The sequence below is a fragment of the Hippichthys cyanospilos genome, chromosome 16, assembly GCF_059441005.1.
Source record: "Hippichthys cyanospilos isolate Australia breed blue-spotted pipefish chromosome 16, RoL_Hcya_1.0, whole genome shotgun sequence".
NCBI lineage: Eukaryota > Metazoa > Chordata > Actinopteri > Syngnathiformes > Syngnathidae > Hippichthys > Hippichthys cyanospilos.
The window spans coordinates 7,323,840-7,339,277 of NC_142384.1; the positions used below are offsets into that span (position 1 = coordinate 7,323,840).

The 15,438-nt window shown below is 39.0% G+C and overlaps 1 protein-coding gene across 3 annotated transcripts; it reads right to left on the reverse strand.

Annotated features, from left to right (window-relative positions):
• Window positions 1-883: 883 nt before the first annotated feature.
• On the reverse strand, window positions 884-15,039 carry stat3 (signal transducer and activator of transcription 3 (acute-phase response factor)). 3 transcript variants are annotated; one of them, XM_088436762.1, is made up of 24 exons: window positions 14,867-15,039; window positions 13,396-13,540; window positions 11,889-12,132; window positions 11,714-11,806; window positions 10,922-11,003; window positions 10,750-10,850; window positions 10,526-10,677; window positions 9,440-9,598; window positions 9,253-9,345; window positions 8,574-8,633; window positions 8,472-8,501; window positions 8,303-8,396; window positions 8,179-8,226; window positions 8,011-8,094; window positions 6,665-6,763; window positions 6,424-6,559; window positions 5,381-5,433; window positions 5,216-5,310; window positions 4,998-5,137; window positions 4,667-4,885; window positions 4,551-4,593; window positions 4,028-4,087; window positions 3,303-3,406; window positions 884-1,475 (listed from the first exon to the last, which is right to left on the reverse strand). In XM_088436762.1, the coding sequence occupies exons 2-24, from the start codon at window positions 13,521-13,523 to the stop codon at window positions 1,411-1,413; spliced, it is 2,382 nt and encodes a 793-aa protein (XP_088292888.1). In that variant the 5' UTR covers window positions 13,524-13,540; window positions 14,867-15,039; the 3' UTR covers window positions 884-1,410. The 3 variants fall into 3 exon arrangements, with proteins under 3 accessions (XP_088292888.1, XP_088292887.1, XP_088292889.1); XM_088436761.1 differs by having other exon boundaries at window positions 14,862-15,039; XM_088436763.1 differs by lacking the exon at window positions 4,028-4,087 and having other exon boundaries at window positions 14,862-15,039.
• Window positions 15,040-15,438: the final 399 nt, after the last annotated feature.

Sequence of the window (15,438 nt, forward strand, 5' to 3'; positions counted from 1 at the left end):
AATAAAATGTAAAAAAAAAAAAAAAATACAGTACATACGTTTGAAAATTTCTAATTAATAAAAAGTAAAGCTACAAAATAGACAACTTTAACAATTCCACTTACCGTAAATTGCACATTACCAAGCTACATGTAACAGAAACTATAGGGTGAATTTATAAAAAGAAAAATAAAAAAATCACAACAAAAGTTACGTTGATCGTCAACCCGGACAACAGCGACATTCTCAGGCGTACAAGTGAACTTGACTTAATTTGACACGCATAGAGGGGAAATGTTAATTCATGTTTGATTGTTAAGTCAATATTCAATTTTCAATTAATGCATTCGATGTACTTGTTGCATTTTGGGGGGTTTTCAAACATAGCCTTTGAGGTTGTTTTGTCGATTTAATCTAGTTAATTAGCTTCATTGTTAAATTAATGAGCAAAATGCAACTATGTGTCAAATGTTCAATTAAAACTTGTAATGAAATGAGATGATAAAAGCAAATAGGATGTTTCTTCCGTTATCTTCAACATGAAATGCAAATTGTATTTTTGCAAATCAGAGTGATCTGATTGTTTTTCTCAATGTTATGATTCAGTCATTCTTCAGTCAATAAACTTATCCTAAAAAAAATTAGAGAACAGGGTCTAAAGATGATGTCATGGGGCTTTTTTTTAATAAGAGCACTGATGGGAAATGAAAAGACATAGAGGTAAATACTTCTCGGTTTTGCTTTGAAAGAACGAAAACGAAACTAGAAAGTTTCATTTTCATGCGTTTGTGTGTGCGTGGGATAATCAAACAGAATGGTAGCTAGACCCAGCTATCACATTGAACACGAAATATGATGGCAAGTTTTTGCGTGTATTCACTTTCAGAATTTTAACAACGAGACATTTCAGGGTGAATTTGTTTTATTGCCTAAATATAATGAATACTAACAGTAGCATTTGTTTTTTTACAACAAACAATTGTCAAAACATGGCAGTTGTGCTCAAACACTCATTTGGAGGTTTGTTTTTTTTAAACACACGTAAGGGGTTAATATCTATATCAGGACAAATCAATAGCAGATGTGTTGATAGCAGAAGATAAAAGTGTGATAATACATGAACGTATGTACAGTACATGGAGATGAATATGGTAAAAATGACAACCACATCATTTGCATAATTACATTTGGCAAGGACGAAAAGTGAGACACAAGTTGTTGTTTTTTTTTTTAAACAATGACATAGCTTATAAAACCATAAATCGCACAAGACATTTCATTCATTCCGAAACATATACTTACATAAAATTGCTATATTTGCATGTCACCATGCATGTTAAGGAGACTGTTGAAGGTGACGGCTGCATCACAATCAATAGTGAAAGTGGGAACATCTTTTTACCATTTTTAGCAACAAACGCTCTGCGAAAATCAAACCAAGTTGGTCGTGTTCACATGCATGGGAGAAGCTACGTCCATGTCAAGAGTCAGAGATTCTGTGAAAAAACAAGGCAATTGAGTTAAGTTTTTTTTTTCTTCACATGGTCGATTTAAGCTCATGTCAACGAAAATTACATGCTATTCTCCATAACAAAATTGTAGGACAAAAACAATGAGCTAAGTCTGATTTTCTCTCTTTTCATTATATTAACCTATTAACAGTGTTGGGAGTAATGCATTACAAAAGTAATGTAAAAAGTAATGCATTACTTTTTGCTGTAATGTGGTAGTGTAAAATATTACATACACAAAAATAGTAATATTATACACTTTACAAATGAAAGTAACACAATGCACTAGAATGCATTTTTAGCCTGAAAATGTTGTTTTATTTTTCCCCCAAATTCGCCAAAAATACCACGAGAGTGGAGGAGAAAAGTCCGTACACAAGATGAACATACGCCCATATCGTCAGATATAAAGACACGAAGAATATACAGTTATCATTAGGTGCATTTTGTGCACGACACCTCAGGAGCTGTCCACTTGGCTAAATAGGATCAGTAATTTGACAAATAATTTTGAGCGGTGGCATAGTAATGTGGAGTTAGCGTAAAGAAAACACGCGAAGGAGATTCGTATGCTGCCACTACACACAGTGGATTCACGTTTGCGTTTCGAAGCCTTGTCAGCAAGATCCATGTTGCAACTAGCAATAATGACAAGGTAAGCTAACGCTAATTTTCACTGTATAATTGCTTTTAATAATAGTCTATAAATAATTGTGCTCAATGTGTATCAAGGTGAAGCATGCAAAAACTCATTTTAAACAGTACGTTAAACACAATGATGATGTAGGCTAGCTGTTAACATTAGCCCCACCGGAACCATTTGTTTTTGAAACATCTGTCCCTAACCGAACCAACTGAACTTGAATTTGAATATACTGAAATTGTGAAATGCACTAACTGTTTTTGCCGACAGTATAAACGATGCATCACCATGCTGTGAAGCCAAGTAAAAAAGGGATTAAAATATATATTAAAAAAAGATTTCGTATCCTGTTTTAAAGGTTTGTACGGAGGCCCTAAAGGGACATGCAAAAAAAAAAACCCAGATAGTATCGCGTGCTCACCAGATAGTATCGCGTGCTCACCAGATAGTATCGCGTGCTCATAGGTTCATGTGGCTACATTAGCACGTTGACCGGTACCAACGTGCCTTTTAGTGGCCAAGTTGTAAACATACGATTATTAAAGCGGGGGTTAAACTTTTATTCGCTGCGGGCCACTTTGTTGTTACAGCATCCTTCAGTGGGCCTTTATGACAGTAAAACCAAATAAACGTTATGTTCATCTCATCGTATAATGACATCTACACAACAAACTACTGGATCATTAGTTTTGTCAGAAATAATAGTTTGTTCAATTATTGCTCCTTATTTAGTTAAATTGCTGTAAAGCATGAGTATTGATTACAGAATATTTTTGAAAATTTAGTTCAGATTTACTAAAAACCATGTTAGGTAACACACAGGACCCAGAATTGCGAACCGCATAAAATGGTGTGACGGGCCACATCTGGCCCCAATGTCTCGAGTTTGACACCTGTGCTCTAACACATGATGAAATAGTTAGAGTGCTATTTTTTTCATTCAAATATTTAAATACTTTTACATTGGTTTGTTTTTTGGGACGTCGTAACGAAATAATGGCATTTACATTCATTTTAATAGAGAAAAGATTTCCGATTGTACTAATTACACTGCTATCGAATTGATGAAAAAATTATTTTAAAAAAGCCTTGTGCCAAATTGAGAATATAATTAAAACTGAGAACAAATCTTTCTCTTTATCCTAACGTTGTGTTTGTACCTAACTCACCCAGGTGTCCCGGATTAGCCTCTGTTTCATTGGGCATGAGAGAGTCCAGAGTGCGCGGGGACAGCGAGAGTGAGAAAAGGTCGCTGGTATTGCCTGAGTTCGTACTGGAAAGACAAAACAAAAAAAACAAAACAAACAATGACATCACAGGCTTCAGTAGACACCCGGGGACACACAAACATGCTGACACGCTGTTAGGTTAGATGATCGTGAGATGCTGCGCGGCCGCGTGAAAGCGCACAGTTACGGCCATGTTTCGCTGGGCTCTGCATGAAAATACGAAAAAAGGTGGGGGTAGTGAAGTTTCGCATTCACTTCTCCCGCCTTGGTGTGGTTAAATTGTTACTGAATGATGGCTATTTTTAAATGTTTACAATATGTTTCACCATTGGGGGTTAGTATTTGCGTGTAAGGGAATGCCAGGACATTCGCTTCTGCCCTCTTGTGGCAAAAATTAACTGAACAAGTAACACCTCACTGGGTTCTGTATAAAAAGGCGCTGAAATATTCATATTTGAGCCGTGATGAATTTTCCACACTCGCCACTACCAGCCGTCATCGATTACATGATTACGTGATGTGTGCCGCTGTTTGAAAGCACACAGTTGCGGAAATGCTTATCAAATTTATCGGGCGCAGCAATGGTTGGAGTGTTGATGGGTGAGCACGCATATACACACACACACAAGTGATCCCTACATGCCCCGCCCCAGCAAAGCGCCTACCCCGGGAATCCGTTCCCAAGCAGCTCACTGTCCGGAAAGTCCATGAACACGGAGGGACACCTATGGAGAAAGGTCAGGCGTGTGTGGTCTTTTTTGGAATTTTGTGACTTTTCAAACAGAAAATCTGATTTTGAAGGATTCAACAGTGGACAAAATGACAAAATGCCGGTGGATCTGTATTTTTAAATCAGCCCAAAGCTTGCTGCAATAAATCTGGGAGCCCGGTCCCAAGCAACTCTGATATTCCTCCATTGAAATAAGCTGTGACCACTCCCACTGTGATGCAGTCCTCCCTCTCTACTGAGCTTGTCGAGAACAACGCCAGGGTTTATGTCGATCACGAAAATAGAGCCCATAATGTACTCGGCTAGTGACGGCAGCTTTGTTCTTATTTTCTTTCAACATTATTAATTCAAATAACAGTAAAAAGGAAAGCAGGGACACAAGACAAGCATTTGGTGTCTTTGCAAAAAGTAAAAAAAAAAAATAATAATAATAAAAGACACAGATGTAAGTTACTTACGGGGTAACGCAGATAAACTTGGTCTTCAAGTATGGCTGAATGACTGTTGAAGGAAAACATAACGTCAAAATACAAATGCAGAGTACAATAATTATAACACAATTAAGTGTACATACTACTTGTTGAGTCTCCCAATTCGGGTTCGGGTGCCGCCTCCTGCCTGCAGTACTTCCCGAAGGCTTCCTCTTTGGGAATTTCAGGGTATAGGTACACGAGGGGAGAAACCAGAATGTTGGTGGCATCCATGATTTTGTAGCCCATGATGATCTCGGCGAAGGACATGTTGTTGAGCTGCTGCTTGGTATACGGCTCCACTGATTGGATCTGAGTCTTGCCTGGGAGTGTAGGGGGTAGAATACTTAGCATAGCCCATTGGACATCTACCAACTGTTCAACTTTTGATATATTTTGTATAGCTGCCATAAAAATAAGCATGATATGCCTGACCATTGATGTCTTTCTCGACCCACGTAAAGGTGATGCCGCCCTCCTTGCTGCTCTCGCTGAAGCGCAGGAGAAATGTGCCCGGCGGTTTTGGACTGAGAATAGCCCTCTCTCTCTCTTTGCTGATGAAGCCCATGATGTAGCTGAAAGTCAAACAAGCACATATTTTTCAATTAGAAGAGGTTGCAAAAAATACCTGTGAAATTCTTCCAACTACTTACCCCTCATTCCACAGGGCCAGGATGTATTTCTTGACAAGGTCGATGATGTTATCCAGCCACACCCAAAAAGAAAAGCCTTTGCCGGCCATGTTTTCCTGTAAGAAAGTAAAGAAACATTAGCGAGAGAGTTCCGACGTGGGACTTGAACACGGCGAGCTCAGGTACCTTACAAAACTTTGCCCATGTAAACTGACAGCCGGAATAGTTGACAGACGGTCCTGAAGGAACCATGGAAAAATTATAGCGCAAGTTTCCATAGTCATCTTCCAATCATCACAAGAGTTATGTGAAAGACTAAAATGTGACATTTTGTGACATACAGAAGTCTTATATAATGTGTTTTTTTTTTTTTTTACTGTGGTTGAACACACACACACACACACACACAAAAAAATACAATAATAAAATGTTATAAAATGCAGCCTTTGTTTGGCAGTTGTTGTTTAAGGCAATCCTCAAATGGTGGGGTGGATTAGCCGGCCCCCTGGGGGTGGGAGGTGCCAAGGAGGGTGCGGATAACCCCTAGGAAAAAGTCCTTGTTTTGATTGACATTGTTTTTGTGTCGTCCCCCCCCCCCATTTCAGGCACATTGATGCAATTGGTTATTTTTCCAGTTTTAGACTTATAACCTGTACAAGCACTGTAAAGACGAGATTAACCGTTGGTGAAAGTTGATTAATATTGTTTTTTCCATTTGTTTGTGTTAAAAAGAATAGAGTTTTAGGTATGCTTAATCAACCTTTATAGATAATTTTATTTAGTCGGCGCAGCAAGTGGGGAGGATGAGCATAAAAAATTTCTCTTTCCAAGAGGGGGCATTGCAAAATACATTGAGAAGCACGTTTACCTCTTAAAATGCCACTACAAAACACATATTGAAACCTTTGACTGTGATACAGTGGGCTAATACGGTATAATATCTGATGGCAACATGTACAGAGGGTCCTCAATTTACAACTGCTTGATTTGGCCTCTTTACTGTATATAGTGACACTGAACAAGATTTTTTTTTTATTAATGTGACCTTAAAGATTTGTTTTTAGAACCATAAAACAAGTTGAGAAGAAGCTTGATACACAACGTGACATTTTTTAAACTGTTGACATGCTGACATTGTTCTCAAATGGGGGCGCGCCCAATAAACTAGTTTTTAGTGAATTGTGCGAATATTATATATATATAGCTTATCTACTTTCAAGGGGCCTCACCTAGCAGTTTCTCAGCCAGTGTGGTGAGCTGCTCGATGGTCAGGCCTCTCTTGGTGGTGGATGAAAATTGCCAGCTGAGCACTTCAGCCACCTGGTCCCACATCCCCACAGGTGGCTTGGTGAAGAAGTTCACATTCTGTGCGAGTATGCAAAGCGTCGTAATGCTTCAGAGTCTTTTCCGCCACACCCCACCCCCCTCCCATTTTGTACCGCAACTTGGTACAAAGGGGCGTCATCCTACCTTTGGCTGGTCGGTGAGCATGTTGTACCACAAGATGGACGCCCAAGCGTTTGGCATCTGGCAGATGTTTGATATGACCACTACGGGCAGCGAATGCGTCTGCACAAAGTGTTAGAAATTGGGACTCAATTTATTGTACATTTTTCACTCCACATTTGTTCAGTAGTTCCTTGCATTCTTGTGATTATGCATTCCAACAATTCTCTTCATTAATATAGTGAAGCCCATTGCGTTGCAATTCAAGATTTTTCTGTAAAACCAAAATAACAGCTGTTTGCTAAAATAACTCATTTGCATATCTGCATATATTTCTGCTCTTTTTGTTATGCTTTAAGATATTAACCAAATTCTTGATAGAGTGATCAGTAGCATGATGAAAGTGTCTAGAAGTGCATGACCCTAAAACATTTGTTTCATTTCTAAATCATCTTACAAGATTCCTTGTAAAATAAATAAATAAATAAATAAATAAATAAATAAATAAAAAAGAATGTTGTGAATGGCCTGAGGGAATAAATGCTGCAGAAGTGCTTGTTTATATCAACTTCAAAACTTGTGAAAATATTGTCGAGCATAACAAGTCTAACGTCATTTGTTAGCTTGAACTTTTTAATAGGAGGTGATTGGAGCAAAAACAGCCATACTTTCCTGTTAGTCAGAGCTTTGAAAACATATTGTGGCAACTTGTGGCATTATAAAAAGACCAATAATGTACACAGCTATTAAAAGTTGATGGAAAATATTCTGTCTTATGTGAGATTTCAAAAGGGTTTCTGCAAGTGCTAGACTCTAATTCTGGTTAATGCCAGAACAGGAACAGACAGATTTTCTTTTAAATTAAGAGCTAAATAATTGGAACATTTAGTTCTTTTGTTTGCGTGTTCATGTTTGTTTTTCCCCCACGCATTTGAAACTAAACATAAAGCAGTTTATTGCTTAATTTTGTTATAGTTACTTCTTAGCAAAGTGTCAATTGCCTTCATTTTGTTAAATTTTATACAGATGCATAGTCATTAGTGATGCAATCTTACTGCAGATGAGCCTGACATACAACTAATAATCTGTTTTGTGGTTGCAGAATAAAAAACACCTAGAGATACTTTTATCTTTGTTTTCATCCAAAATTGCTTTGTGCTCATTGGGGATACCGTAAAAATATTTTACAGGGGTACGTCATTGAAAAAAGGTTGTGAACCATTGCTTTAAACTACCAATACGAATGATACTTTAGCTGTGTGAACGTTGGTCCTTCTTAGAAGAAGTTCTCTTTCAGTTTCACAGGGGGCGTCCATTACTTGAGAATTTGAAAGTCAACCGCCAACGTCTTACTCATTTATTTCACTTACTTCCAGATCAATCTTCAGGCCTTGATGATATACTTCAGTCTCAAAGGTGATGAGGTGGAGCTCTTCAGTGACGATAAGAGACGCCTAACCAAGAACACATCTTTTGTAAGTACAAATTGTGTGTGCGGATGGGATGCAACTGCGCGAAGGTGTTGCTGTGGTTCTTACATCACTGTTGGTGCGTCCGCCGTTACCGCAGCGCTGCTCCCTCAGGGTCTGCAACAAACAGGAAGTCGGGGTTCCGCCGTGAGGAAATGTGTTTAGTCAGGGTGATTGCGCCTCCGCAACTTACCAAGTGTTTGAACTCCGCTGACAGACTGCCGTTGTTGGACTCCTCCATGTTCATGACTTTGGTGTTAGTGCCGAGGATGTTGAATTTTCTGGAACTAAAACAAAAAGCAGAAAGTGAGATTTTCAATGTGTTGCTTAAGCATCTGAATGAAAGATTTGGGAAACCTTACCCTCTGATTGCAGCCACGTCGCCAGACTCCCTAAAAGAATTGAAAACAGTTGTCACATATTTCGTAAAGAGGCTCAGAATAAAAAAAAAAATAAAAACTCACTTGTCGATGCAAACTTTAATTTTCAGCTGGTAATTGAGCTCAGGAAACTTCACAAGTAGCCTGAAAGAATAATTGTATCAAAAATTAGAACATCTTGCACTATCTAGAATGCGAAACCAGATGAGCATAGGTATTGGGACACATGACCTTGAAAAGGGAATACAATGGAAGGCACAGTTATAAACACATTTCATACACAAGGTCCTTCACAATAAAATGCATTTGTACACACAACATAAAAAAAATGAAAGGCAAATAAAAGAAATATAATGTAGCTTACAAAAATCTGATTTTGGAGAAAACCTAAAAAATGCTTAGAAAGACCTTAATCATGATTCATAGAAAAAGAGCGTAGGATTTAAAAGCATTTAAACTTGGAGCCGACTTCACTTCTGTTTTGAGTTTATTCCATTTGGGTGCAGCATATCAGTTCCACGCTGCTTCACCATTTTTTTTAAGTGTGGCTACGGTCTACTATTCTGAAGCTATAACAGCTTTTTAGTCTTCTGAGGAAATCCTTTACAACCTGAATAGGAATTTTGTTTGTTGACCTTTTTGTCTGGAATGGTGATCCCAAAATGAAGGACAATCCAACGGCCAATCAATCAATTGATGAAAAGATGTGCACCAAGACTTACGTGCACATGTGAAATGAAGTGTAGCACATTCTCAATCTTACCTGACTTTATTTGTGAACTGCACACCTGTTTTGATGACCAGCGGTCTGTCTGGGTGCATGGGCATGCACGGCTGTCTTTCGACTACAAATGCACTGTTGGGTCACAATAACACAATGACAAAGGCGAAACATAAAAGAGAGCTCTATAATTGAGTGACATTTCTAGGTTTGTTTCTGCAAATAATACCTCTTCATGAGGTTTCTGAACAAATCCACAATCTTCTCCTCGAGGGCGGGCCGGTGCTGGACTATGGGGTCCCCCTTGTAGGACACCTTCTGTTGAAGCTCCTCCAGCTTCTTGATCTGCTGCCGAATCTGGAGCTGGGACTCTGCCAAGGACGTGATCCTGGTTGGGAAATGTTCTGGTCAGGCCACTTACCAAAATAACCAATCTGGTCAAGTTATCATATTTTTCAGACTATAAACAGCAACATTTTTCTCAAAATTTGAGCTCAGTGGCTTAGTCCAGTGCGGCTGATCTGCAGATTTACATTTTTTGCTTGCCACTCTGAGACAATCCACCGGTAAAGCAAATGTGTGTGTGTCTGTTCAAGGTGTCAATTTATGGAACAACGATGAAAAAGAACTGAAAGGTTGTGAATCAGTAGCTGTACTCAAAAAGTTTTAAAAGTATTGTATATTTGTATGATTGTATATATGAATTATGTGCAGTGTAAGAAATATTAAATTAATCAAAAGGAGATAGAAGAAGATGCTATGGCAGTATTGCTTATGAGTTCCATCCATCAATTTCCTATAAATAGTAGTCGTAGTACCTTTTAGCCTCAGGGTGAGGCATCGGACAGAGATAGTTGCTGTTGCTTCTATCTCTGTTTCCGTAACCATTTGGGGTTTAAGGCAATTGGCCTAATGCACCCGACGCCTGGTCCCAGAGAACTGAAGTCCGTAGAGACCTAAGGTGGGGTCCCCCTAGACGCTTATAGCGAATGGTGTTCCCAGGTACTCTCCAATCCAACTACTAACCAGGCCCGATCCTGCTTTGTTTCCAAAATTGGAACATTTTCAGGTTTGTATGGCTATAAGTGCCCTTCTATCAATAGGTTGGTGCTAAACATGCCAGCATGATCAGTCTGTTGAAGATAGAATGTTGCTGTTAGCAGGAAATAAAAAAAAAAATCCATATAAAGGACCATCTTTCTGCATAAATAGCCTCTGTGCCAAAATTTTTGCACAATTTTTGCTGCTGTGGATTATATGTCGTTGCGGTTTATAGTCGGAAAATATGATACTCAAAAAAAACACATTTAAATACCATGTTTCGAGGCGGTCCAAGCAGATGTTAGGCGGACCTCCGATGCAGGCAATTTGCTGTCGTCGCTTCCATTCGGCCAGTTCTTCGTCTGTCAGGTTCTTCTGTACGTAATCCATTGCGGTGAGTAAGCCTCCCATCTCGGTCACAATTTGCTGCAAAAAAAGTGAGAACATCCTCAAGATAACTGCAGCAGTTAATGAGCAAGCTAATTTGGGAAAACCCACCCGCCTGAGCTGGTCCAAGGTACTCAACATCTGCTCCAGCTGGGCCATTTTCTGCCTGGTAGCTGCTGCCTGGCTATTCCCGTTCAGGTCCTGATTTAACTCTGCATACAAAACAAACAATTTAAATTTGCAGCCACATTTAAGATAAAAACTCTAATAACAAATAGTCTACCTCCTTGGCTTTTCAGTGTCTTGTAGTTGAAATCAAAGTCATCCTGCAGGTTCTCTAGCATCTTCATCTTCTGCTCCATGTCCTGTAGGAAGCAAGAACACATCTTAAATCAGGGTGTCTAAAATTTTTCCTCCAAGGGCCACCTATAACTAAAATTTGAGATTGATGCGGTTATTTTGAAAGTTCATTGCCAGCCAATTGCAGGGCACACAGAGATGAACAACCATTCACGCACCCAATCACACCTAAGGACAAATTAGTATCTCCATTACAACTGCCATGCATGTTTTTGGAGTGTGGGAGGAACCTGGATGTGCCTGGAAAGAACCCATGCGGTCTCAGGAAGAAAATGCAAACTCCACACAGGAAGGAGTGAGGCGGACAATGAGGCGGACATGCTATGAACTGCGACACCGAGCCGCCACAACAAATTCAATTCTCATAATAAACAATCTAAAATATTTTAATTCTAAAAAAATTAGGATTTAGGCAATAACTGCTTTTCCTAAACCACCACAATGAACCAATCTTTCAATGATAATTTTCATTTATTAAGATTACAGGCATGGCAGGCATGGTCTCACAACCCTAATGGAACTTTGTTTGACTGCTCCTACTTACACAATTAATATGAACCAATAAAATAAACATCTTCAACTCTTTGCAGATAATCAACCATTGAGGAAATACTGTTCATGATCTACCCATTTGTTTTCTGTTATCTTCATTAACGGGACAATTTATGAGTTTGAACTTAAACAGCTTTTGGAACATGTGCATGTCAAAACACACCTGCACTCGTTTCCTGATATCTTGAAGGTTGTGTTCCAGAATCTGCTGCTTCTCTGTGACCACTGTCCCCGTAGGGTGGGCAGCCTGGCCATCCTGTTTGCAACATGTTGAAGATACATCATGAAATCACCCATACAAATAAACTAAATTAAAAACTAAATGCGTATTTCCGGACCTGTGCAGCAGCGGTGGCTGTCTGCAGCAGCCGTTGCTCCTCCCACAAGCAGCGTGCCACGATGCGGGCGATGTCCATGGGCTTCTCCAGGTACTTGCTCTGCAGATGCTGCTTGATCCGGCGCAGGTTGTGCTGGTAGAGGACGTTGTTCTCCTGCAGGAAGCGGCTGTACTGCTGGTCTATCTCGCCTAGGAGATTGTGGAACACTAGGGTGGCGTGAGACTCCTTGTTGGCGGCGAAAGTCCTATCAGGGAAAAAAAAGACAAAGGACTGATGAGTCAAAGTGAAATAGTCATATTTGTACAGTCATTGATAAAAGAGAAGTGCTTTGGGTAAATACAGAATGATGGCTCTATATACCATGTGACTTTTACCCAATGGATGATGCGTTCCGCCAGAGAGCAAAAAAATGAATTGAAAAGCCTACAAGAACCTCTGAAGTGTACTTGGGATGCATTACAGGCACTTTCATAGGTGGCAGGTGTGTACTGATTTTTACTTAAAAAAACGTTGAATGTGATTGGTTGATCTGATATGGATGTGACCCACCTTACTCAGTATTATTTCAATTTTGCTCCCTCAAATTAGAAAATCTTAAATAAAGCTGTATATGTTCACATTATTGGAGTGAAAAAAATGTGTAAACATTAACTTGGTCTCATTTCTTTATATCATAAAAACTTGGTAGTGGAACAAGGATGTGTAGACTTTTTAAATATTCTCTCACGCCCTAAAAATAACTACACACAAACTATCAGTAAAGTAAGTATAAGTAAGTTGGAAACACCTTCTAAAGCATTTCAATTTTCTGAATAGTTGATTATTTCAGTCAGCAAAATTAGGAAGAAATATTGATAAGATTTTTTGGGTAAACAAAAAATGTTCATCTTAACAAAATGTTTTAGAATTTAGATTCTTCAATGCAGGCACCTTTGGCCCGGATAGACCTGGGTGATGCTTTATGATATGGAATGACTATCATTTCTCACTTGTGCATTTTCATGAGTTAATAGCTTGAATTTCTTGACTCAACCTTTGACTGCCATTGTAAACAAAAACTCTGGTAATTTTATTTTGACACTCACACAAACACAGTAATTGGGTATATTTAATCCTTAAATCCGTAAATTTGTTCGAAATGTTGCTTCTCAAGTTTGTTTAGTATTCTGTTTTATAACATGCTGATTAGTGTCTAAAGGTTCCCTGAATAGTGCGCCTAAGTTTTCCTTATCTTATATAATTCCTGAATGGTCAAACTTGACATTGAAATACTGAATCCAGCTTTTACAAGTAGTCAATCAAAGCATTCCAAAATGAATAGGCAATAATTATAACAATTATAACTGTGAAAGAAGGAGACAAAAAATAACCTGTGAACAGTTATTGTTTTATCGTCAGGAGGTGGTTATTATGACCATGCAGGAAGTGATTATGAAAAACAAATCTAATTGTTACGGGAAAACGGATCACGACACTTCACGCCCCTTCTGGTTCCAGTTGAACTTACCAGTCCTGACTTTCAATCCAGGGCGCGAGGAACTGCCGCAGCTCCATGGGAAAGCTGTCACTGTACAGATGGTAGAGCTGCTCCAGATACCTGGTCTCCAGCTGCTGCAACTGGTTCCACTGGGCCATTTTGACCAATGCAACACCTAAAAACAAAAGAAATGTGATCACATGCTTTCAGGATACTCACTTCCTGTATATTGAAACACACATCTGATGTTCTGTCTTTAATAAATGACTGATGGTTCATTCTGTTGTCTGTACAAGACATTGCAATGGTGTAGTTGTAACCTGAGAGCCTAAGATGGATTCATTGATTATCTATGACTTGCATGAATATTGCAGAGCAACACATTTTGACCTCATCAAAACATAGTGTAAACATATAAGAACATTTGTTTTTGCGTGAGTATCTGGTTGAGAGATGTGGCTGACATCAGCTTCCCCATGAGTGTCATGAATCCTGACTGTTTTATTATTATTCTCCAGTAAATGGCAAAAAGTACACTGGTGTCTATGTAACACCTTTCCCATTAGCTACTGCATATAATGTATATGCAAATACATACTGAAAAAGATCACTCACATGCACGTAAACTAAGAACTGTGATATAGTGCAGTCATACTTTAAAATTGTAATTGTATCAGGACAAAGCTGACAAAGCAAATAAAACACGCAAATTAAATTGGAATGTATGAGAGTAACGCTGTCATTTTAAAAGAATACGTGTACTACATATGCAACAAATGATCGCCCACTTAGGGCAATAAATAAGGGGTGTGAAAGCACACGTAAAAAAAGAAGCAAAGGGGGGCAGAAAATACATGTTTTTCATTAATAAATCTCTTTGCCAAAACCAGAACGGCACTAAACCATTTTAGCTCCATCATAGCTTGGAGGAAGAAAAAGCGCACCAGAAAAGAGCATACTGTAGATATAGCCCGATAGTGGCGTAATAAAAGTGCTATCAAGATGAAAAATGTCAGTTACATATGAATTCGTTTATAGCATTAAAATATTTAGCATTTGGGAAGAGAAGGCTTGCGATTTGGCTTCGATCGGCGAAGTAGTGTTGTGCTTTATGCAAGTAAGCTAGTGCAGGGCAGGTCTCGGCCATGTTGTCCTGCAGCAGGGATGGAGATGGGCGTGACAAAACCACGGTTTATAAGGTTAAATATGTTTTTTTCACAACGATTATAGGTGTGAACGTGCATAAAATAACGATTTACAGGCTTAACTTAACGTGACCGAGGCCATTTTGGACGAACCTCCTGCCAATGAAACTTATGTAACACAAAATATTTGGCCAGCATACATATTTATGATCGGAACACTGTGCGAATAATCTAGATAAAGATTCCATTTAGTTAATTTGTTTGTTTTACAGTTGGAAAAATCTCGTGTACAGACAAAATAACAACGCCATCAAAATAACAGGTAAAAAGTCAGTCGTTACGACTGCTTACCTTACTTGTAATAAAACTTGTTCCTTCAGGATATTTCCAGCGATAATTCTGACAGCCCTCAATACTTTCTCGCAGAAAAATATGTCAGTGAAATGATAGAGGTACAGAATACTTGCTATCTCCCACGTAGTTGAGTTCTCACTTGTGAAGCCCTGAATACATTGCGGCGTTTCCAGCCAAACAAACTCAATTTCCTGCTTAACTGACAGCTCTGTCCGTCAATAGTTGTCAAACGTCAGGTACTGTGGCCAATCAGAACGTAGATATTCCGCAGAAGGGGTGGGGTTTAGACGCTTTATGGTTGGCTTGTCGCGTTTCACTGCTGTCGCAACTGCGCTGTTACTATAAGATACACCTCCCTCCGAATTGCTGTTCACTGGCGTCTATATTCCGAGGGAGGAAAAACAGCTCAACGTAACAGCCAGTCTGGAAGTCATCTGAATTACTGGCAGCGTTGACGTCACTATCGCTATTGCTGTTCATTCTTGACCCCTCGGATAAATATTTACAATAGAAAGTCATAGTAAATATGGATTAAGGTAGTAAAAAGTTATTTGAGATTTTAGCACATGGGAAC

Excerpts from the sequence above, each read along its gene's own strand:
- stat3 (XM_088436762.1), bottom strand. The coding sequence starts at position 13,523 with ATGGCCCAGTGGAACCAGTTGCAGCAGCTGGAGACCAGGTATCTGGAG. Across the intron at positions 11,807-11,888 it reads CAGCCACCGCTGCTGCACAG|GATGGCCAGGCTGCCCACCC; the intron begins GTCCGGAAATAC and ends TGTTGCAAACAG. Across the intron at positions 10,678-10,749 it reads CCTTGGACCAGCTCAGGCGG|CAAATTGTGACCGAGATGGG; the intron begins GTGGGTTTTCCC and ends CTTTTTTTGCAG.